The sequence below is a fragment of the Apostichopus japonicus genome, chromosome 5, assembly GCF_037975245.1.
Source record: "Apostichopus japonicus isolate 1M-3 chromosome 5, ASM3797524v1, whole genome shotgun sequence".
Lineage (NCBI taxonomy): Eukaryota > Metazoa > Echinodermata > Holothuroidea > Aspidochirotida > Stichopodidae > Apostichopus > Apostichopus japonicus.
Window position 1 is genome coordinate 11,986,011 of NC_092565.1, and position 26,150 is coordinate 12,012,160.

The 26,150-nt window shown below is 34.9% G+C and overlaps 2 protein-coding genes across 4 annotated transcripts in view; one reads left to right on the plus strand and one right to left on the minus strand.

The window, feature by feature from the left end:
• LOC139967669 (CCA tRNA nucleotidyltransferase 1, mitochondrial-like) overlaps positions 1 to 26,150 on the plus strand; it is a 74,320-nt gene that overhangs the window by 25,213 nt on the left and 22,957 nt on the right. For all 3 annotated transcript variants that reach the window (XM_071971656.1, XM_071971658.1, XM_071971659.1), the window contains exon 7: positions 23,172 to 23,285. In XM_071971656.1, the coding sequence (XP_071827757.1) occupies positions 23,172 to 23,285 (114 nt within the window). The remainder of the gene's footprint in view (positions 1 to 23,171; positions 23,286 to 26,150) is intronic.
• On the minus strand, positions 1,441 to 12,807 carry LOC139967663 (uncharacterized). The gene is made up of 3 exons (XM_071971647.1): positions 11,587 to 12,807; positions 5,429 to 5,610; positions 1,441 to 3,964 (listed from the first exon to the last, which is right to left on the minus strand). Exons 1-3 carry the CDS (start codon positions 12,401 to 12,403, stop codon positions 3,800 to 3,802), a joined length of 1,164 nt encoding a protein of 387 aa, XP_071827748.1. The 5' UTR covers positions 12,404 to 12,807; the 3' UTR covers positions 1,441 to 3,799.

A 26,150-nucleotide genomic window follows, 5' to 3' on the forward strand; every position in this document is an offset into this window, starting at 1 on the left:
GTCACGTTTTGATCGATTAATGTGGTCCTTCTTTTATCTTATTTGGGATAGTTTTAAGCCACTTTTTTACTTAACTGTGATTATACACGCGGAAATATCCTTCCACAGCAGTTTTGCGAGAATAAAATTTAATTTTCATCAATTGTTATACCTGGAAATGGATAAACGTTAAAAATATAATCTGACCGTTTGCTTAAACGTTTTATGTTGTGTTGAGCACAGTTAGATAGATAGGCAAAGTATTGGTAAATCATGCATTAAACCTGATAAAGAAATTTACCCATTTATTTGAGAAAAACAATAATTTATGATTTTTTATTCCCCTCCAACTTTGGATACAGTAGTGTTTAGAAAATTTGCTTTATTTAGATCTATAATTAATCTTTAGTTAAAGAAACATACTTCGCCATAAATAATGTCCTGATTGTATATATATTGCCAATTGGTATATATGACTGTATATATATTGGTAAGAAATGCTTTAGATTTTTGGCTTAAGACCTGTTATTGCTTTTTCGACAAAACATTTCCGATTAGTATTCAATTAGTGTTGTTGCAGAGTGAAAGTAGACAGCTATGTTTCTGTTAACATCATAGGCCGATATTCTGCATAAGCTTCGTTCCTCACGTTGCAATTACTTTCCTCCACATATCTGAACTCACGTTGCAAATAATTAACGCACCTTGCCGCAGATCTGACGCGTTATTCATCTAAGAATACTTATTTGCACGATTTGCATGCGCAGAATTTCAAAGTTAGGGAGGGGAGGGGAGGGGATTACAAAATGTCCCCCTACTGATTAAGGCAGATGCAGGAACCTTAACGAAAGGGCCGGAGGCGAGTCTATTTAGGATTTATATAAGGAGGGGTGAAGCCCCGGGGTCGATGTAGCCGATTCACATGTATAAGCTGGAAAAACTAAAAATAATAACGGCCGTTCACATATATTTGCAGAATTGTCACTGGCTATTAAGAAGATAACAAAAATAATGTCAGAAGTTTTTTTTTTCCATTTTACAAATGAGGTTATGCTTGCCCTCTACCCCCATCCCCCTTGTTAGTGAAACAGAAGTCTAGCTACGCATATAGGTGGTTATCTTGAAAACCCGGAAAAGCTAGTGAAAACACATCAAGAGCTTTGAGTTTTCTATTTTCTTGGAATATAACATATCAATACTAAAATGCTGCCAAAAGTCAGCCTTTTAAAAAAAGGACTATGCATTTGTTTTTTATATTAAAGATTTATTTTAATCAATTTCTTACCAAATATTCAACAAGATATTTTGTCGATATTACAGATAGATTATATATACAAGTATAATGAATATCTTACAAATCACCGTTGCTATGTTACCAGACAATATTTGATGTTAAACCCAACCCATTTCTTCAATACCTTAATATTTCTGTGATATTCATGTTCTAATGTTATATCCATAGTAATAACAATGATCAAAATATTTTAACATTACATTTTCAACAAAATCATTTTAAAAAATTACATAAAATTTACTTCATCACTTATTGACATGAAATATTGAAAACGGTTGCTACTAGTGTAGCGTTTGTACACTGATTTGTACTCGAGTTTGCCAAGAATATTTTTTAGTTCAACTTCATTCATACTATGTCTTAAAGGTTTTTCATATTTTTTTTTATTACCCCAAATAAAAATCATTTCAAGAAATCAGAACAGAACTAGTTTCATAAGTTTGATGAATTGATATAAAAAAAAAATAAAAAATATCTACTTATTTTCGAAATTAATCTTTTACGGCAAATTTGAATTATTATTCAAAATGCTTTTGCTACTCATAATGATCATTGAAAACACTTTTTCCCCCCTTCAAATATTTTTTTTCCTTACACAGAAGATAGTTTTCAAAGTATAACTCTAGAATTGCCTTAATATTAAATAACTAAAAAACCATTATTGTAAATTATCCTACATGTATATTAATATGAGTGTATATATCAATATAGGTCCATAAACTGACTATAGGGAATACATGCCAAGAGAACACCAAACCTGTTTCATCCATTCATTGCGATATGAAAACTATAAAAAAAAAGGAAAAGAACGAATCAAATGTGAGAGTAGAGATTTTTTTTTAAATTCCAAATGTTGGAACGCAAATGTAGCAAAATGGGTTCGTTACGGTGCATTTAATCTCACGAACCATTTAGAAGGATTTAACGAAATTAGCGAGCAAAACATTTCATATTTTATTGTTATGTTATCTACAGACAAAATGTTGACACATCGCCTTACAGTATACCAGTTACGATATATGATAAAACACCTTCCAAAAACAGAAACAAAAAGTTACAAAGTGCTTTGGAGGAATGAACTATTTCAGTTTACTATTGGGAGGTGGATTAAGGGATCGAGGGAAGGGGTGGGAGAGGTGGGGTGGGTTTCATTGCTTTATCCAAGTGGAAAAGAAAGATTTTGTGCCACTGCGTTATTACCCACTTTGGTATATATATCCACCCTATGTAGTACACGTGTAACTATCTACCGTATTATATTCCGGTCGGTAAATATAGTTAGCGTACACTTATATTGTATTTCAAGTCTGTATGAATAAATACCAGTATTATAACATTATATAATCGTTATTGTTTAACATATATATTATAATACAATAATTCCGTAAATTATTAGCATGTGAACTGGTTGCTTTATCGAGAGAAAACAAAATATAGTGATGAGATGAAAACTGTTATGTAATCATTACGTAACGACAATACACGTGATTATAAAACCTTTGAAATTATTCCTCGTAAAATCTAACAATCTGTCAAAAGTCATCATTTTCCGTTTTTTTTTTAAACTGACATCAGTTAGTACGTTAACAGAAATATAGTGCAATGTTTATTTCAGTTCACATTATTCACTGTATCACATATTAATGTGTTTAGACGATTTGTTTCAACACCGTGCATTGAAAATGCATGCAAGACGGTACTGTATATTAAAGAACAGGATTTTAGTCAATGAGAGGGGGAAGCGAGAGGGGGGTTGGTCCTTCGAGGAAAAAGGAAGGGTACTGTAGCCTAAATATTTATCTTGAACCAACGGTTTATATACATTATACTGAGTTTGGACGCGAGATGGAGAGGGGGGGGGGGATGGGAGGAAGGGAGACACCTTGTATCGAGGTAGCATTGGAATACCTACTTATTATAACTATATAAGGATCTTAGTTAAAACCAGGTCACATGATCTATATCAAGATAAGTTACCATCGATGCATTACTGTAAAATGTAAAGCTTTCTGTGTCCATTATTGTGGTTGTTTGCAATTAATTGATATTATCACGTGACCCATGTAACCAATAAAGTAGATAAACGCTGTGAGAATAACACAGAACCTATCATCAATTTGATTTAAACATACATTTCCAACCAATTATCAAACCGGTAACTTCGGCATCTGTCACATACAAAAAAAAATATGTCATGTTATTTGAGAGTCGTGAATTAAGTACGTTTTGAACACGTTCCTTCCGAACAAGCACATTATATTTGTAACACATGTAACTCCTCATCCTGCATAAGTACGCTGCACGGCTTCCACGTACTCTTTGTCGTCAGTAGTGTCGTGCACAATCGAAAATAATGAACGATGGCTCAACGTGACGTAATAGTTCCATCGGCAATATAGGACTATAAGATTACTTGTCAGACGACACAGACGGTAAATCGCCTTTACTTTACATGACTTTATCTCCGTATAAAAAAACAAATTGTCATTTCAGGAATAGAGGGCGTTGCTCGTCTACCTCAGACAATCACTCACAGCTGTCTGATAAGTCCTGTTGTGTCTCCATGCGCCATTTTGCCACATGATGAGAGTCTTTGCTGTTGCTAGGTGCCCGTGAAGCTTCTTTTTCTCCTTCTTCTTCCGCTTTTATACGTTTGTATTTTGTTCTTCTGTTTTGAAACCATACTTTTACCTGTGAAGTCAAAGAGAAAGGAATCTTTTTAGTTTCGTACTGCTTATTATAACATCTCAATGTGCAATATTTGGTGTAAGTTTCAAGGACATGATTATATCATGGAGCTATTACGTAATATCTCCATGGTTATGTGACTGTTTCCCCTGCAAACCAATTCCTATAAAACACGTAGCATTCACTAACGAATTACCTTTTCGTCGTATGTAGAAGATATTTTGACCACAAGCTTCTGTAACATCTGAGTATATGTGTAAAGACATATATACATGAGATAATCTTTAAAATCATTAAAATTGTGTTAAAACTCTTTGCCAAAACTTCGACGTGATCCTAATTATAAGTAAGCCACTTTTCGAACCAATTTTTGAATAAGGCAAGACGTCTATAGAGGGATCCTTCATATCCCATAATTCCAACATAAGTTCGGGTCATTTCCCATTTCACAGTGAAGGATCTATACAGCTGCACTTATACATGTGCATGCTACGGATTAGCTATGCGTAAAAGAAACCCTTTCATTTAAGGAACATACTAGTTTTCAAATATATCATGGCAAAGGTATGACTTTAATATGGATTAAATCCCCCTTCTATTTTCATGAATGTTATAAAAACAAGGAAACATGAACATAATCATTACATGTTAATAAAAAAAAAAAGGGTTTTAAGAGAAAATTATAGGTTTGATTGACATCTTTCGATTTTATGTTATGATCAAGTGAATGACATTAACACGTGTAACCATTTTATTCTTTACTTATTCTGCTATAGAACATGGTAGTGACTAAATGTCAACGTGAAGTGAGGGCGGTATTTTCATTCTATAATTTCAGACAAGAAGAACGTTGTCATAGAATGGAAGGAACAGAAACCAAAGATGGTTATCAAATTAAGAAATTGCTGAAATAAATAAATTTTAATTATTTTCGTCGAAAACAAGAACAAATCTGAATGAAGAAGAATACCAATCAAGCTGTTCTAACTCGGCGAAGTTTCTTTTTGAATATATTTAACTTTGCCAACTTCTATAACCAAAATACCACAAAAGGTTTTTGATAACATCAACGCACAATAGTTACTTAATGCCAAACCAATAATCGCACTTTCGTCCTTTTCGGATCGAAACCAGCTAAAATATTAGACGTGAGTCTGCAGTACCCGATTCACACCCTAATTGGAGCCCTAGGGTAGCATAGGGCAGCACATGCATCTCCTATAGTCCCATTATTCAGTTTTGCAGAACACAAAAACAGCAAACTTGGTATCTCTTGCAGGGAATTGCTCCCAGACAATCATTCTCTTCGGAGGCCCTTTTAGACAATAGGAAGCAGAGGCGTTATGAGATTCTTGAAGGGAAATGGTGACTTATTGTAACACTCCCATCTTTCCCCCTCCCCCACCCCCTCTCCACGGTCAAAGTCACTGAATCGTGACAAGAGATTATTTTGCAGTTGTTTCTTACCTGCGTCTCTGTGAGGTTTAAACTTGCTGCAAGTTGTTTTCGTTCTGCTCCAACTACGTAATGGTTCTTCTCAAAGGCTTGCTCAAGTCGAAGAAGCTGAGAGGGTGAAAAAGCAGTCCTGATTCGTTTTGGTTTTCTGAACGGAGGATGGAACAAAAAGGCCGCATGCGGAAATTCTGGACCTGTCATAAAAATAAAAAAAATAAAAATGCTTGCAAACTATTTTCACTTTTCTTAGCAATCAGACACATCAAAAATGTAAAATTAATAAAAATTAGAATATAGAGGTCTGTGTTTCATATTTCTGTAGTTAAGTATATAAATTATATATCAAACATAACATACTTGTATGACATTCTTGGTATATCAAAAGTTGATATCAAAGGTACTCTCTCTCTCTCTCTCTCTGTATACCATACACTGACGTTGTGTTGTGTCATATTTTCATTATTTGTGGGAAGGTGTTATCTGAGCAAATTTCATCTTTTTCTTCTACTTTTATTCGAAGGGGGGGGGGGGATGGGGGTTAAAACTGATATATTTATATACTTAATTATATATTCATATATTTTATTTCTGCAAGTTATTACTTTTCGTATATTCTATTAACTATAAGTCATTGTTTTATAATCTATATTGAGTTTCAGGGCGACGTAACTTTGAGTTATTTTTAGAGACTACACATTGCTTTCTAATTTGATATAGCTACAATGAGTATTAATTTGCCATGTTTTGTCTTGGGTTCCAGCACTTACACATACTTACCTATAGTTACCTCAAAAAAATGTTAGGAAGATTGAAATTTTGACATTAATTTCTGTGAGTCCTCCAAGCGAGTAAATTCGCCATTTTTTTTTTTTTTTTTTTTACTATTTTAGTAAAACGCAGAAAATTTCTCCAATATACAAAGCATGGTACAAATTTACCCAGTAGCTGCTCTCTATCTATAGTTTTCTTTCGCTTCTTCTTTTTTTTTTTTTCCTTGCGAAATTTGAAATTTCACGCTTCTAGCCAGTATATATGGTAAGTAATTAACCGTTTTGGGGAACCTTTCTCTCCTACTTAGCACGATGTGTTTTAGAGAAAAGAAAACTCCCAAGTTTGCGTTCAATTTAATTCAGATAGGCGCACCGGTTTCTTATCGTGATGCATTGGATGCTATTCGAAGCATAAGGTAACTGATAGTTTAATTCAATCACAAGCCTACACCTGCCGGCTAATTGTGCTCTCTCGGGAACTTAATTGGCTCAATAGCTGTCTCCTCTTAAGACAATTACATCGTTTCAGGTAAACAACGCTAATAATGAGACACTCGGATCGATACAATACAGAGATGGGTTACTATGTTGAATCATTGGGGACAAGTCCTGAATATATTCCGTGCTCGTTCCATTCAACAACAAAAAAACTTTCTTTCTTCCCTCGATAAAAAAAAAATCTTTCTTCCATGCATGTGCTTATCTTTGCTAATAATTCGTCCTTCAAATGAACATACAGAAGTTAGTCCTTACATTTACCGAATAATATATATTTTTTCACAACGATCCAACCTTAAAATGTCGAAATTAAGATTGTCACTCTTTTTTCTGCCTCTCTTTTTCTCTCTCTGTGTGTTTCTATGATCCACAAGAATATAAGAATCGAATAAGATGTGGAAGACTTGTTATGACGTAATAACAATCGAAATTTATTAGTTTACGAAAATTAGAAATCAAATTTCTAAGACAAATGTAAGGAGATCTCTATTTGAAGATCATTTTATCTTTGTTTTTGTTTCTCGGTGAAAGTAACCAAATTTATTGATAGTTTTTTTTTTTTTAAATCAGGACAAGGTCAGAAAGGTGCTCATCTAACCTGGAAAAGTCTTGACTAGTTTTGTTTTACGGGGTGATGTCATCAAAAGATGAATGCAAATTAGGGGTAACAACATTTGGAAACGGTTGTCTGCTAATTTTCAAGGGTTAACAAATTTGTAGTGGGATTGTTACAGTTTAAACATTCTATATACTGGTTTAAGTATTCTTAGTCTTACAAAAATTCAAAATGAAAATTTTCTTCTAAATAGAATTACACAATGAACTTTCTTTGAAAACGTTTTTTTTTTTTTCTCTTACTCTCTCAATTTACATTATGTGTTTCTCGAAACTATTATATTATTTTGTTATTTATTTATTTTGCCTCTCTAAAAGACCGACCTTTTCTTTAATGATAAAATATGAAACAAGGTCGGAAAATAAAAGCAGCAAAACTAGAACAAGGAAGGGAAAAGAAATCAAAATATTACTGTAAATATCATAAATGGTTGATGTTTTCAATATTATCCTTTTGCGCTTATGGTTTAAAAATCAATTATTGAATCAAGGATACTGTCACGAATGTACTTTAAATTTTTTTTTTTTTTTACTTTGGCCATTTTCTTTTCAAATGATATGTGTTTAAAATGCGATCAATTTTTCTAATATCTGATCCATTTATCAAAACTATTAAATGTGGTAGTTTTTACGCCAATAAAGACTAAAACACTTGTTTATTTGGAGAGCAGTATAACGTCAATTTATTTCTTAGTATTTTCTTCTTCTTCTACGTCTTCTTTTATTATGTACACATTTATCATCCGTTACACCAGGGGGGGAGGGGGATACCCGCCACCCGGGGGGCAAAATCTGGCAGCTTTTAACTGGCCCCGGACCTTTAGGAATATTGCACACATACAAAACAGAAGGTAAAAAGTTTTAGAAAATAAAAAAAAAACAATCTTCAAAATCAAAGTCTCCCAAAAATTCATCGCATTTTGGGCGTTTTCTTTTTTTCCGCTTCCTGTATGGTTTTCAGGTTAGGTTTTGAAAACTCGTGTTTTTATGAGTTGTTAATGGCACTTTCATGCCAGCAATCAGAATCTGACTTTCACTCATTTGCATTCCTGACGAATTTTGGAATTCCTTTCTTTTTTCATTCATTAATTTGATAACTGAAATTTCACAGTTAATATGCGGGCTGTGGGGAGGGGGTGGGGTTGTTTATTGGGAGAACCTGTTTCAAGGTTAGTCCGGCCCGTCAGGACACCAGACTTCATAAATGTTGGAACCCAAGTAATAAAAACGTTGCCCGCCCCTGCTTTAGTCGATTGAAGAAGGCAATGTTTAGTAATGGACAAAGAACATACTCGATCATTCTTAAAAAAGGAAAATAATATTTACTTATAGTGGTTCGAGGTTACATTATGATAAATATATTCTGTTATCTAGTTTGGGTAAGTAATGTTTGTTTTTCTGAGTCATTCATCTGACTACATAAATCCTCCTTTTTTTTTAGTAAACATTTTAATAAAGTTGATATAGATTCCATCACATAACCGTATCGCGAATTAAAGAACAATTAAGAGGCCAAATCATGTAGGGAACAAACTATATGACTGGAATTAATTTTTGAAGTCGTGTGGAAGAAAACACTTTTCCTTTGTGAGGTCGGTTTGTTTTTAATTTCGACCAACGTTCTTGCCCAAGTTTTTCTTTTACCTTATCGAATATTATTTTTAGTTTCCTGGGAATTTTCTGTGTTTATAAGAGTCATATATATGTATAGAAGGTAATATTTAGATTTAAAAAAAAAAAAATCACCGCTGTTGTTTTGCGGGATTTTACAGACGAAAGTTGAATGGGATTCTTTTTCATATGGTATGACACCGCTTTCAAAATGTAAAGATATGAGTTTACAGTGGCGCATATGGGATTCTATAGGTGGGGGATGGAGCAGGGGTGGACGGGGATGGATATTATAAGTTACCCCAACTTATAAAGGTAGGAGCATGAACCTTTACGAAGGGGCCAGAGACTAATGAAGGACATTATAAGAAAGAGGGGGTTTGGCCCTGGCTGTCGTTGAAGCCGACTCCCATGTAACGGAAGGGGAAGATCAATTCCCCTGGAATTTGTTAAAAGATTAGGCGTCAAATGGTGCATTCTGAGGTATATTTAGGCTATTAAATCTGCTAATGAATACTGTGAGGTTGAAAGACTGCTTTACACAGGTAGCATACGCCCTGCCCCTCCAACTCCACTGATACATATAAGGTGGCACAGCTGCAAAACGATTAGTTAAGATTGATGCAGGCATGGTAAAAAATTAAGTGGTTGTATTTATCAAGTAAGAACAATCTTGTTCCATTGTGCATTGTTTTAAACCATTGTATGTGTACATCGGATTAACAGTCACATACTGACTGCTTTTAATAATTTTAAATGTTCTATTTAAGTCTTTTATTTGCCCGCAATTATTCTCTCCATCTCTTCTTATGTATGTTTGTATGTATGTATTTGTATATATATATTCAAATATATAAATGTAGGTCTAAATATACACAAATACCTACAAACACATATACATTCATACATATATAAAAATACATACACATATATATACAATACATACAAATATATACATATATACATACACACTATCATATATAAAACAGTCAACCTAATATAAATTTTTGTTCCTTATGAGTATAAATAATCTTCGTCTTTTCCAACACCGTGTACTTAACCTAATATACAGTAAGTGTACACAAATATGTATATGAGCTAAATGGAGAGGATTAATGAACCAAACATATAGATAATATTTGAAAATCCTAATGGAGAATATAGCGACGAAGAAAATCGAACGGTTTTCAATTCGCTTTCTGCATGCACCATATACCACACAATGGCTCTTTGTTTAATATTATCTCAAGCAGGTCTTTATCATTATTATTCTTTTATTTATTTATTTAATTTTTTTTTTTCATTTTGTAGAATGCATGCAATTCTGCAAGGAAATATTGGTTAATATTTTATTGATTTATTTTTACATTGAAAATTTGTTTTCTATTTTGTAAAAAAAAGTAAAAAAATATCTCATACAAGAATGACGTTCGAAGAATACGTTCCGCCGTTTGTCGATTGTACAATATCAAAACAGAATTAAGAATTACAGATTTTTTTTAAAAGATCAAAAAGCTTATGGGCAGAAGCTTTTGATCAATCTGTGTATTCCAATTGCACTCGATGGAATGATTTTTTTATAACTTGGATAAAAGAAATATAATGAATTAGATCATAAAGAGGCGAGCTCTTTCATCAAAACTTATTTTGGTTTTATTTATTCAAAAGAATATAGTATTAAGATTAACAGTAGTTACTGAGTTCTCTGCGTGCATCGGTTGATAACCCAGGTTTTTTAATCCGTCGGATTAACTCCGTAAGTCTTTAGTGGAATCAGATGAAACTTCAAAGAAAGCCATCAGAATAAACAGAGAACATAGCAAGCGAAAACTTGCGTTGGGAAATTCCCACAGTTTTTGAAGGTGTAATTAAGCAGTTATATGGTTCTAAGTATTATTACTGTTGTTGTTGTTGCTTGGTCAACAATATTAAATTTGTTAGTATTGTTTAGTATAAGATTTTAAACTGGCCAAAGAAAAATAATTCTCTTAGATTTCGCCTAGATTAATAAGTTAAGCAATGAATAAAGGAATTTCAATATTTTGTCTCACTAACCCTTTTTAATATTAGCATTTATCACAAAACAAAAAGAAAATTGGGAAAAAACGTTCAAAACATTATTTTTAGCTATCGTTTTTCATCTTCACGACTTGAAATGCAACTTTTGGCTGTAGCCAAGCTAACGAGTTATACGGTGCATTGCTGATGTGGAATGGACTCGAGAAATGTTATCAAAATCAAAAGTTGCTTAACCAATCTTTAATCTAAACAGCTATTTTTCTTTCTTTCCAATTCATTCGATTCTGTTCTGGAATTACTACATTTATAAGACATTTTTTGTGAGGTGGCCGGGTGGGAAAGTGGAGCGCCTGTTCCTACACTTCTTACGATTCTTACCTAAGGCTACGAGACCCAAAAGAATTTTTTCCCCTTAATTTTATTTTCGAATAAAGCAAAGAAAGAGAACAAAATTTCAGTCTTTTACAATAGTCTATATACAGCTGATTTATCAGGTAATGGAATGCCATGACAATGTTCAACTATTCAGTTTGTGCACTTACGCAATGTCAAATTACAAGCCTGGCACAATATAAGTCGCATAATGCCTTGTTAAGTACACTGCCCCGTTCGGTTAGATTTGTTTACTTTATAAACGATGCAGGTGATGATTCTTACCTGGGTATCTCCCATGGCCAGCTAATATTCTGTTCCTGGCCATCAACCACGGGTACACCCCATACCCCTGTTCACGTTTGAGCCCTGGTGGTATCCCGTTGATGGGGTTGAAAATTGCGCCTCTTCCAAGGTGGGTGGCTCCTTGGGGTAGAAAAGTCGCGGCTCTATGAGCGTGGTCTGTCGCGAAGAGTCGCCCCGTGTCGCTTGCACTCCTATGTAGGATTTCTTGGTGATCGTCGTGATGGGAGGATGGCGTAAGAGGTTGCGGGATGGCTAAGCCGGGGTGTGGGTGTCTGTGACCCAAAGTGATTGACTGACCTACTGTTTCAAGCTGATGCTTCAAGCTTAGGTTCATTAATTCTGCTCCTTTCGACAAAAAGTTCATACCGAGTGGGAAAGGATCCTTCAGAGAGTGGCCGATGAGTCCGTTGTCATGGTTACGAAGTTCACCACCACCAAGAAGATGCGAAGTACTGAGTTGATTCGCGAAAATATGACTGGAGAGCGCAGTCCTGGGATCCGGTCTTGAAAATATAGGTAGAGAAAAGGAGGGTGGTGTGCTGGTCGGAGAGGCGTTGGGTGAATTCAGAATCGATTGTGGTGATGATGATGATCTTGATGGCGCTTGGTCACGGGTCGGTGAAACAGAACCCACGGAACATGGTGATCTAATCCTTGCGGGGATGGATCTTTCTGGTCTATCGTCTTTATCTTTAGAAACCAAACTTTCAATGCTGAAGGAACTAGGCCGCGATTTCACCGGTTTAGGAGTCGGCGGAGGGGACCCCGGCTCACGTTCTACAATAGTCGTACTCATTGTATCAGATAAAAAAAAATTGGATTATATACCATACCACACTTCACATAAAGTTAAAAAATACTGGTTACAAACAGTTGTTTGGTGTACCTGCCGTTAACACTATTCCATAACGAATAGTCACCGATTAAAAGAAGAAAAAACAGGCATTTTTTCTTACTGATAAGAAGTTCTCTATTTTCTGCAATTAGAAATTCAAAAATCAATTTTTGCTTAGACCAACCGTTCGCCGAACAATATTTCAAAAAATCATGTTTCTCTGTCGTCGAGTTTCGCGGTAATATCAGCCACTTGTAGCGACGGAAAGTTATTAGCCAGTAATGAGAGTCTGAGCGTAAATATGCTCATTTATTACTATTTTGTAAATCCGAGAAGTTCTGTTTGTGTCGGTATACAAACTTCTTAACATTTTTTTTCGCAATTTTCATTATATCGCTCCAATATAATTTAACACGTAGCAGGGGAACAAGTTAATATGACACACGATTGATTGGTCAATCAAGTCGTGACGTCATGTCGATCTGTCGTAGACGCGATTCGATTGGCTTCACTCAACCAATGATACAACGGCTTAATTATTGTTGTCCTACTTTGCTCCGTCGCATGGCTGAAAAATATTAAACATAGAAATGTCAATTCAGTTACAAAATAACCCCGAGTGTGTTGTGATAATGGTTTCAACCTTGAATACAGTAGATATCTGATAACTTGCTACGATTAGTTTGTAGAAGAAAGTTTGATATTCGGGTTATTTATTCTACAATATATTATAATAGTAAGAACGTGTGATCGGCTTTAACTTATTTAGGGCGAAGAATTCAGGGGAACACTTTTCGGGAGCTGTTATGTTAGAATATTTGGTCGATTTTTAGTAAACTGTAAACTTAATGAGTTACCGAATTATATATATATATATATATATATATATATATATATATATATATATATATATATATGTATATATGAATATATATATATATTTATATATATATATATAAATATATATATATATATATATATATATTTATATGTATATATATTTATATGTGTGTGTGCGTGTGTGTGTGTAATAACTACAGCAAAGAAAGGTGCAAAGAAAAGCTGCAAAAATGAAGATGATGTCAGAAAGTGCCTAGATATATAAATTAGGGGTGGGTCGGGGGGTGGGGAGGAAGGACTTTTCACAACGTCTAAAGTCCTCGCAAGTAAAACCAATTAAAGGATTATCTCGTTGTAATTCATATCGGGAATATGTCCATTACCTATAATTTTATATTTCAAAAAATATATTATTTTAATATATTTCGGTTGTCATCATTATCGATACTTTTATATCGTGTGTTATATAGTTTAACCTTGGTTGTGATATCTGTTGGGGTGTTATTAATATCCAATACGAACAAATTAGTCTTTGTTTTTACTAAAGACTGAAATTACGCCCCCAGTTAAATCAACACGGTGGAGTCGCTGTTATGATATTTTCCTTCCTGCCATATGGAGGTTAGACCTTCAATATGGTTCTTGGAATAAGCCCAATTAAAAAATGATCTAAGTTAGTAATTGAGAGGGTTTTGGGCAAAACTTCAAATCACACACGAACAGGTAACAAAATTCTCTTTCTTGAGTAATTAGCCATGACAGAAATAAATGACGACTGCATACCTCACATCGTAAAATATATTAGAAAGATTTGCATTAAAAAGATGGTTGGGTCGGTGGAGGAAGATGGTGGGGGGGGGGGGGTAATATGAGCAGGTTTTTGGATCCCTTAACAGTATACAATTTGCTACGGTTGCACATGTATGGACAGGATATGCCTATGTATTTTGCAATAAGATGAATTTGAGCAAAATGCATTTCTATAAACACTTTATAATTATTTTATTCTTGTATTTCGTGAGAAACTGTCGGAAACTAAGACGTTTAGTGAAATATTAGAGAAGTGTGCCCTTATAGTACCTGTGGCGCCTATGCTACCAATATTTCTTATTCTACTAATTGTATACATAACCAGTTGCAAGTTCAGACCAAATTATCTATGACGAGAACAAGATAAAGTGAGGTATACTATAGGTCCAGCAGAAATTGTCTAGAACCGGAGAAAAAAACAAAATGAAAGAAAGACAAAACTGATATGCATTTACCAAACCAAATGTGTAAAATAATGCTTTTGGCAGAAAGTAATTACTTTAAACTTTCAATAAAGTTAAAGATGTAACATTCTACATCGGATGACCAAAGACGGGTTACAACGTGGAAAGTCACTGTCGAACTGTGAACCTTGAACAAAATTGATTAATATCGGCTATGTATATATATATATATAAATTTATATATATATATATAAACAATGGAAAATATAGTCAGAACATCGTCTGATCAGTCAGTTAAAACATATTTGTAGTAAACGATATGTTAAATTAAATGTTATGATTAAAGAGTAATATACAAATATATGGGTATGTCTTCCACATCAGTTTAAAACCTCATCTTTATTATTTATTTCTCCAACGAGAACGTGCCTTTAAAACACGCTTACTCCTTTCACAGTCCATCCCTTTCTGTGTCTATTCAAATCGAATTCACGTAGCAATTGTGATTATTGTTTCAAACAAGTCACAGAAGGAAATAATAAATAAATAAATCACCAAAGTCAAAACGAGATTGATGAATCTAGCCTGCCAATTAGTAAGAATCTAAATTTGGCCATTACGACATAACAAACATGAAGCTCGCAAATATGCCCTGGTATATATTTATATATACAATGAATATCCAACAACTTAAAAAATAATGATGTTGAGATAAAATGTAATAGAAAAAAATGATGGAAAGCTATGAAGCTAATTTACAGAGGACACGATTAAGAATTGTCTATTCGGCTGTGGTATAATTAAGTTAGCTCTGAAACTAGACCTTAATGTTCTCGCTTTCCCGCCAAATAAGGAGCCCTATTTACCTACGTTTGAAGGGGGGAAAACAGCAAAGATTTGATTAACGTTTGGCGGCGGTTTGCTATGTATCAGGACGCCCTATTTCTCTGACAGTTAGGCAGGTAAAGAAAGAAATCATTCAATTAAACTACAGAGAATGAGAAGTACAAGAAGATAAAAAAAGAAAAACTTAAAGACAAAACAGAATAGGAGAATCAAACAACTCATCCACCTGTAGAAAACGTGAACATTATCGATCAAAGATAATGTAAAGGGGGAAAAAATATAAGAGAGAATTTTGAGATGTTGTACGGACAGATAGACAGATAGACAGACAGACTTATACATTTGAAACGTAAGAGATTTATGGGCTTTCATGTTTTCATGGATCTGTAGATTTATAAGTTTGTATGATATTAATAATATTTTCAACTACATGAATGCACCAATATCGATCTCCCTCCCACCTCCCCTCGTTCAATTGAACAATTGGACACTGGTCACTATGACAACACAAAATATAAGGTCAGATATCAATGTAAAAGGTCACAGCAGCTCCCTGATTATTAACATATTAATTAATTACAACATGTCGGAAACAGGTTTAATGAAACAAAATATTATAACATCGATCACAACTTGCAAATTTATGATTGAAATATAATCAGATTGTCAGATATATTATTTTACTAAAGGCTTTTGTATTATATAGGCCTATAAATAATGAGTATAAGTAATTTGTTTTCTTAATTAATTCACTCTTTTTTGACATCTTTATGTACAGAATGGTCCAAATTTATTAAAGCTAGCGCAAACTCTGTAATAAATTCTTTTCATTCCTCTCAATTTTCCTTTCATTTTGTTTGCTTCCGTTCTGTGAACAATAAAACATTCTACACAAGCAAGCTACGTGTTTTCTATAATGTTTAGGCTTCGCTTCTCCCCTGAAGGAATGCACGTTAGGCAATTGTCATATCTGCATGACAAGCTTTTACCTTACTATCTCGCTTAAACAATATATACAGAGCACTTCTCACATGTCAAACCTTCAATTTATAATTGGCCCTTCCGATTTCTTGTATTCGTGACTTTTCCACCATTTTACCTATCAAAGGTTCATTGGAAAATTAATGAATAAGAAACTGGGTTTTCAAGTTGGGAATCGAACACATTAAGCAAATCGAATTTTGTGAGCACTGATTTAATTTGGGCTAAAGAAGTGGAGAAAACGAAATTACCCAGCGCAATTACGTTAGCCAAGCGTGTCGTCGAAAACGATGACTTTAAAGGCGAATAAAATTCCACTTTCATGGTTAAGAGAGGAATGGCGGCGCATTAGGACAACTTGTGGATTCTCATCAAACGGGATGGGAAGAGAATTGCTGGAACAAAATGAGTAAAAATGAGACAAATATAACTAAGACCATGCTCAATTTAAGAGAACAAGATTCATAGTTAGGAGGTGCGACCGTAAAGATACTGGTGGTAATTAATGGAGGGTTAGTCGAGCGTGTGCTTTATTTTTGATGATTTTGTATGCATCATCAATAATTAATGCAAAATACGTCAAGCGTCATAAAAAAAGTTTATTCGGCGCAAAAAAAAAGCGAAAATATCTGACTTGTTTGGTTTTCTCCACTTTCAGTCAATTGAATAATAAGGAAGCTCTCGAATGCAGACCTTTGCCGTGCAAGAGTAAGATATAGGTTGTATTCTAGGCCCTATATCATTATTCCATTATCATGATGATGTCATAGCAAAAAAGCAAGATGGGTAGTAGGAGGTGGAGATGGGATGGGGTGGTGGTAGTTTTGCTGATCTGAGTTAAATTTGATATAGATTTGCTAAAATTATTTCATCTATATACATATATATATATATATACATATATATATATATATATATATATATATATATATTGAAATTTGCTCAGTAACTAAATACGCGGGTATTTGTTTGTGTAAATAATATGGTCTTTAAATTAATATTTTGTACACATAATCGAAATGAATTATTTTAAAGATGCTATTACAGCAGAACCCCCCCCACCCACACGCAAACCTTCAATCTGTACTAACTGGCCCTATACGACTACATTGTAACGACCAATACTAAGGTGAAATAATTTATCCTCATATTGAATCGAATGCTTTGTAAGCTCATTTTCCTGAGGTCATAATTGCAATGGACCAGGAAAGTCATGACGTCGGAACAAACTAGCCGCCTCAGTGGCCTCGTTCTGTTATGTAGAACAATCGATCTATATCGGTACTGTGTCATAATAATAGTAACCAGTTCCATAAGGCAAACTTGATGATAGTTGCATTCCTTTTGAATTATGTAAAGTTTCTAGCAAATTCATTCATGATAATTTTGCCTTGATTCGAATGATCAGTTCTCGTCATTTAAAGGATAAAGTTTTGGCAAGAAATTAATTTTGATAAATTGTGTACCCCGTTTTTAAGCTCTGTTACCAGCAGTCCAGCATATGTTCCTTTACCGCTTGTCAATTTTTTGAGACATTTTGCCTTTTAAACATCGTAGGCTTATCACTAAAAGTGGCTGGACTACTTAGTCTAACAAACAGTCCTGCAATAGGTCAGTTCTTGAGAAAAAAACTCAATAGAAAAACATCAGAATTTTATGGTCTCTTTTGATGTTTTATGGGCCTACAAATAATGTTGAATGTCATTTCAAGGATGTTCTGCGGATTTATATGAAGTTTGGAGAAAAAAAAAACAGAATTTTAGTTGTTATTAGAACTTATAAAATGCCCTTTGTAGAGTCATACTTTCATTGTGTTATACTTCGTACTTTTCATTCGACTGCCAAGTGGACGAAGGTCCCAATATTTATATATATATATATATATATATATATATATATATATATATATATATATATATATATATATATATTTATATGTACATAAAAAACCGACAAGTACCCCTTTTACGATTATAATTGTTGTTTTCATTTTGCAAAATATTTTCGAAAAGAGTTCTAGGGGCCGAGGTACTTTGGGGTCTCCGTTAATCTATACTCAAACCAGTTTGTATGATATAGGCCTAATCTTGATAAACTATCACTATCACTGTCAACGTAAACTTTACTTGATCAACTTTAAAATGTTATCAAAATATGACTTTTTTTTATTCTATTTAAGTCAAATCAAAGTCACAAAAAAAGAATTCTTAGTAAAACACCAATGAATAAGATAATGACATTCCATTTATTCACCATACTTCTGAAATGCCCTACGGTGGCGGATAATCTCGGAATTTGGGGCGTTAATACCCATACGGCGCTCAATAGCGTATCGATCGGTGCCACTGATATCAAATAACGACTTCTTGACTCGCTATGCGACGCCGTTTAAAAACATCGGAATTCACCGCTGAAATACTTTCTTGTAGACAGAATGAATTCTTTTTTTCCTTTCAGGAATAAAAGACTTGAAGAGAAGTTTTTTTTTTTTACCTCTTTTATTGTTTTGTTAAGTTCCTTCTGGTTTATACTTTTGTATAGGTTATGTTTACTTATCATATATAGACACCTATTGAACTATTTTCAAATCAACAGTATCATATTTTACGACTATTAAGTTGCTGAATAGTCCATTAAAACAGTTTTGCTCAAGGCAACGGACTCGTATTTTCTGTTTTCTTAACAAAGTACAATGGAGAAAATAGTTTCGCTTGTAATTATCTCCATGTTGAAGCAAAATAAAACAACATACATTTGAAGTCAAGCTGTACTTTTTACGTGGTAGCACTTTTTAGACTCGATCAGATATAGTCCTTTAAAGAGTTCAATCGGTGCAGGTGACACCAGGACGTGTCGAGTCTTCTGCCCTTTTTCCGCATTCAATCCAACAAAAAAATTAGCGGGAGGGGTTGGGTGGCGGGGTGAGGGGGGGCAGTGGAGTTGATGGGGGGGTATGCTTCTGTGTAAAGTGTGTGGCTGTCATCTATTCGTAAGGTGTTGATGGAATTCCTTTCTCTTTTCTATCACTACTGCATATATCAAATGTATGTCATTTTGGATTGCAGAATTATTGGCGTGTGTATAGCGTATTCAAAAACAAACAAAAAGTAAAATGGTAAACTAAACGAGTTAAATAGCATCTTATCCAAATAAGAAAATATTTACCATAATTTCGATTCAGCGATTCATGTGCTTGTGATTTGACAATGATTGATATTGGTTTCAATTGTGTTGATACTGAAAGTCAAGTTCATAACATTTAATATCAGAGAAGTGAATAGATTCATTTCTTTTCAGACATGATTCTTATCAAATTAGAGAACCCAATCTTAACAAAGTTTGCATTTTGTTTGGTTTGGAGGGGGGGGGGGGGATAAAATTGTTAGTATATTTAAATAAATAAATATATAAATGGAAAGAAAAGAGAACATTGTATTTGTCCTTGAACAGGAATATCAGTCTCACGCGATCGCGTTAATTGATTGAACAACTTATTTATGAAATATTGCTTTGATAATAAAAATCCCCCAAAACGAAAATAAAACCATAGTTACAGTTTAAAAAATACCCCGAGGGCTCTGTTGTGAATCAAGAAAATGAGAAAAAAAGCTAACTTATACTGTCTACTCTTCTACATCCTTATAAATAATTATATAAAAAATATATAAAAACACACACACATATATACTGTCCGACCTGAGAGACAAGCTCAAAAAATCAAATGAATTCGGAAACACGAAAACCCACAAAGCCCTTCAATGGTATGATTAAACAATGGATATATACTGCTCATAAATAATGACTCTCATATGGAATGGAATGACAATCTTTGTCTAATTAATTGATGGATTGATAGAACGTATCACTTGCACGATTCCCCGTACAACCACCTCGGGCAGACTGACTTTAATGTAAATAGCTCCAAGTTACCTAAACTTTGCAATTTTAAATTAAAATCCTTCTTTTCCGTCCAAAATTGACGGGGTGTTTTGGCCTTCTCCAGTAATGCTAACTGGCTTTTCGGATAGGGATAATGCTGGCTGGTTATGCGCCTTGTAAATGAATATAATTGGTCGAGATATTAAGGGATATATAGCAAGTAAAAGACTATCTCCCTTTATCTGAAGGATGGCTACTAAATAGATCTGACAAGATTGGGCAGAGTAATAAAAAAGCGATGTTGTCAACGGAGACAAGAAGAGAAACATTCTGCTTATGCTTCTGTAGGATTACTCTAGAAATCAAACTATCACTAACGTGAATGGAAGTAAAGAAAGCTAGGTTCGTTGGCTTCCTGATGTGTGATTAACGTTGGTTGTATACATAAAATGGTAAAGGTTAATACTCGCCAGATATATGAACGTTGCATGTGTGCATTGTTATTAGTTTTCCAGTCTGTCTGTCGTATAAAGTTTCAAAGAGGATAGCAATGATGAATGGATTATACAGGTTAGTGTATATGTATATACATATAACAGGTGCGTATCCAGGGGGGGCGTTGGGGGCGCGCGCCCCCCGGGTAAGAAAAAGAGGAGAGAAAAAAAGAGAAGAAAAAAGGGAAAAGGAGGGGGAAAAAAGAAAAGGAGGAGAGAAAGGAAGGGAAAAGAAGAAGAAGAAAAAAAGAGAAAAAGGAGAAAGGAGGGAGTAGAAGATAGCCAAGACCTCGGTAAGAGAAAGAGGAACAGTCATAGTTAAAGCGCTGATCCCTATTATATACACAGGGTAGCCAGTGACAGATCAAGGATTACGGAGGGGGTGTGCGCCTCACCCTACCCCTTACACCAACAACTCCATTTTTGACGTTTTTTCCCTCTCTCACTAATGTATCTATATAAATACTATATATGGTCTATCATAACGCGTGTGTGTGTATGGACACCTTAAACAATTGTACAATTGTGCTATATGGAACCAACTGTGGCTGGTCTTGAACTCGACGGGGTCGTCGGGAACATGACGCATTTCGGGAAGGGGGCGACCGCCCCCCCCCCCCCGAGCAAATTTTCTTTATGACATCGCTAGTAATTTCAAAATAGACAATGCTTAGGTGCAACTTACAAGGCCTGGGAAGTGTCATTTCCCGCGATCTGGGAGGCATTTTCGGCCAAAATTTTTCTTGTACGCTTCGCGCCAACTCATGGTGGCGCTTCGCTTAGATAGTTTGCATACAGGCTTCGCCCTCCCTTGGCAATTACTCGCTACACGCCTGTTCGAATTTGTAAAGCAAAGAGCAGATATAACATCATATCAGTGAGCATTGAAATGCCTGTTCCACGATGAACAGCCTCAAAAACTGTCTATGTGTGTAGTCGAAGGCGTAGCCCAATTGGATTTGGGGCTGTAACGACTTGCCCGAAAAAAAAAGCCAAAATTTTTCGCGCAAGAAGCGCGCGTTCAACATATCGATGCCAATATCATATAAGCAAGCATCGGTCATTACATTGCATGGCATCGTGTACCTTACGGTCCGTGAAAGTAGCACAGTATACCGCCGGATGCTAATGTAAACAACCAAATGTCTTATGTAGATGGAGAAAAAGCATACAGATCCATTTATGTCAAACTCTCTTTTACAGTAGTAATGTCGGCCAATCTTAGAACTTTATTTTAATTACCAAGGATATCATTTTTAAGCTATTCATTGCTATTTATTTTTCTCTCAGTACGGTAGGTGCCCGAAAAAAAATGGGAAAAAAATTGGTTGCGGGGCGGGGGGTGGAGGCTGCAGCCCCGCCTCCTACGGGACCTACGCCTATGTGTGTAGTGTTCGGTTTCGATATACCTGATATCGGAAATATCTGCTATTTTTCATTTCCTTCAACCAAGTTTTATAATAGCCATAATAAGAGGTTTTAATATTTGTACACCAATAAATTAACTGTGTCTGAATTTTCGAAAATTTCCTGACCAACATTCTTCATCATACTTTCCTCTACTCGTGCAATTTGTACCTGTCTATTAGGGGTTGAAGGAGGTTTTTCCCTATTGGTTGTCCATAGATTGAATTTTGTGCAACATTATGGGTATGTTTTGAAGTGATTTTTATTCACGAGAAATGTGAATTTTCAAATTCTCAACAAATAATGGGCTTAAAACCTTCAAAAGTGGGGCTTTCGGATATTGTGGGCCGTGACGTAGAATCGCCTACAAAAGCAATGATCCATAGGACATGCAATGAGGTCGAACATGATGTGTGACTGGTGACAATCTTCAAAAAGGTTATGGATGGAAAAAAAATTGAGAAATACTTGGTTCTCAGGCAAAAGTGTACATTTGGTTGGTCATTTTCAAGCCTGAGAAGTGTCATTTCCGGTGATCTGGGGGGTATCAAAACCAGAAATTTTCTTGTACGCTCCGCGCCAACCGATGGTGGCGCTCCGCTTAGATAGTAATTCGCGCCCCCCGGGTTAGAAAATCCTGGATACGCGCCTGTATAATGAAATAGTAGAATGCGTGTCTCTCAGCGTGTGTATATATGCAACAATGTGAAATGGACATAATTGCAACATTATAATATTACTTATATTTATATAAATGAAACTAGGCCTATTGCTGAATGGTGATTTGTTTGGGGATAGGGGCAGGGAAGGGGGTGTCTGGGCCGCTATCTCTTTCGACATATACGCAAAGATATATAATTAGAGTATCTTAGTGTGGTAATGTAGCTATGACGAAATTCCGACAGTGCAATTAACCGTAAATGGCTTCCAGTGTGAAGATAATCGCCTCGTCAGAACAACTTTGCTTTGCCTCGATCATTAGCAAATTCGCATACCGGTTGTGACGTCATATATCAACGGGACAATAACGTCAATATAATTAACGTTGCTTTTCAATATCACTTGCAGCTTCGTATCCCGGGTATGACGTCATACTGGCCAATGGAAACGATGACGTCATTACAACAGTGTATCAAGTTCCACATACCGTTTACAGGCTCCTATACCGGAAGACTACATTTGGTAAATTTTTATGAATAAAATAGTCACTTCTGTTTCGTTACCCTTCATATGAATAATCTCCACATGAATATACATTCAATTCGTGCCGATCGTTATCTGTTCATCATCAAGCAGATACGATATAGCATGGGGTCATGTTAACTTCGTTTTTTTTTAGCGATGGTTGATCTAATAACTTGTATATGAATATCCACGCATGTTGAACTCGTGTCATGTGTATTCACTTGCTTTTAGTTTATTTTTGATAGGTAATGGACTGCGATTCTTCTTGTCCTCATAAAAGTCTGCCGATCACAATGTATGCGTACATGCCATCCAAAGATTTTCTCCTTTTGTGACAAAAAGCGAGTCCAGACAGACAGAGATTAATAGCATGCGATCAAGACACCCAAACATTTCTAAAAGGGGTCGTTTCTCCTATTTTCACCTTCTCGCCCTCTTTTTCAGTCCCGGCTTTTTTTTTTTGCTTTTTGGTATTTTCTTTTATTTGTTGTTAAAAGCCATTTGTTATCAATATTATTCCTTAACACAAATATATAAACTGGGCAGTATATTAAGATTGAATGTCACCTCTGCCTACACATAGCACGTTCAACGAACAATTCGCTACACTGTCTTCAACCAAGGGGCAAAGGTCATCGCAATATTTACGGGTTATTCTCAAATTTTGTGCTTATGTTCGTGAGAAACTTCAATTCTCGAGCATCTATATAAGCACCATTTTTTGCGTAATTTATATTCTATATAATAAGAATAGTTAAACCTTTTTGGGGTAAATACTTGCCATTCGATGAATAACACAACTGACGTCACTTCCTGATATGCATATGCATATCCATGTATGGATTACAATTGACATACTTCCATTGTCTTCGTCCAGCACAATCAGACAGTATGACATTTGTAATCAACAACAATAGCTTTTAATTTCAACAATATTTACGGTCATATTCTACTATAATATCACGGACAAACTTTAACAACAGTTTGGTACTAGTGTCGCTGTTTAATGTTACTGTTGTTGTATTGCTGTTACTTATTGTTATTATATTGTTACGGTTGTTTACTGTTGTTGCTAACTTTATAGCTATTACTGTTGTAAATGCTACAACGGCCATTGTTTTCTTCTTTGTAGTTTTCAATGCTACTTTTTTTATTGCTGTGTTGTTGTACATATTAGTACTATTACTGCAACGTTAATATTGCTTTTGCTTTAAATTGTTGTTGTTTATCGTTGTAACCACTCTGCAGTACGTTTCTTTATCGCTCTCAGTAGCAATCTTTGTTGTTTGGTCACCATTTCTCACGTTCCTGCAAAGAGAGGGCAGCTTTAAGAAAATGTTTCCGTTGCTTCCGTTGGTTGCGTTCTTGTTGTAAAACTGTTGATCCTGTTCTAGCGGTTAATGTTGACACATATGACGTTGCATTTCTGTCTCTGGTTAATGTTACCGGAGGTTGGTGTAGTGGCTTTGTAATCATCAATGGTCTTGATATTATCCGCTGTGGTATTGTGCAGTACTGTTATTTCTGTACACGTATAGTAAACGTCGACATGTAATATTTCTGTGGCATTGTTTTCACTTTTACTGTAGGTGTATTGGTTTTACTGATGGTGTTACTGATGGTGCATTGGGCTTAATGCCAATGTCTTAGGTGTTGCTTCAGTTGTATACTCTTGTTGTACAACTCGTACCGTTGTTTCTGCTGCTCTCAATTCTAGCTGGTTCTGACACTGTAAGAATGGTCTTTTTTATTCGCTGCTGTTTGTTGCTGTTGCTGGGTCTCGTGTGTATTTGTTGTTTTGGTTACCACCGTTTTGCTATGTTTTTGCTATAGTGTTATATATAGTTATATATATAGTTATATATAATATTTACATATATAGTTATATATATAGTTCTTATATATTATATTAATCATAAAGTCTTATATTCTTTTCCTAGAGTCAAATGTGAAGAAAATGTCGTTAGGCTTTCTCTATGTATGACGTCATAAGATAGTGTCATTAACATGTCAATTTGTTGCAAGAAAGCAGGTTTTTCTTTATTATATGTAATCCCATGTTGTTGTACTTGAAATCCATGTCGGCAGGTAAGAATAAGTTAGTCACCTTGGCATCGACCCAAAAACCATATATGATGGCGTACTTTTAGTAATATTATTTCGATATAACCTCCCAGCAAAAGCCCTCTTTCTAAGCAGCACCAACTATCACCTTTAATAATTAGGTTTATAAACTTGTGCCTCTTCCTAGAAAGAATTTTTTTCTGCAGACAGAGGGCACGTATTAATCAAAATGACAAATCGTCAAAACTATTTAGGGGTTAATATCTAAAGGAAACATAACAATGAAGCCGCTTTGACATTCGTTTTCTCACAAATTACCTTTTCTTTCTAAATAAATACGTTACTGGTAAGATATACATTTCATACCAAACTTCCCGTCATTTCTCAATGTTTGGTACAAACGATCGTTCGCAGTTCACAACTGATATTACGAGGTCAACTAGTATTTACCACCCGCACAGCGTCATCTGTATATTGGGTGGAGGTAAATACTTGGTTACGCTAAATTGAACCTCACACCATTTAAAAAGCCATCAAATATGGATAATTTATAAATAACGGCGATATTGGTTCAAAACAAAGGTTGTCAAGCGATATTTCTGGGTCGTAGATTATAGATGGCTCTACGATTTTTTGGTTAAATGAAGCTGAGTTGAAACAACACCAATAAACTACCTACAGGGGGCTGTCTCAGTATAACGGCAGAATAAAAAAAAAACCGATACGGACTCTTGTGTGTGCCTTGGTGATGCTTCTCATTTATCATGTTAAAACGGTTTAAAACTGACTTAAAGCAGG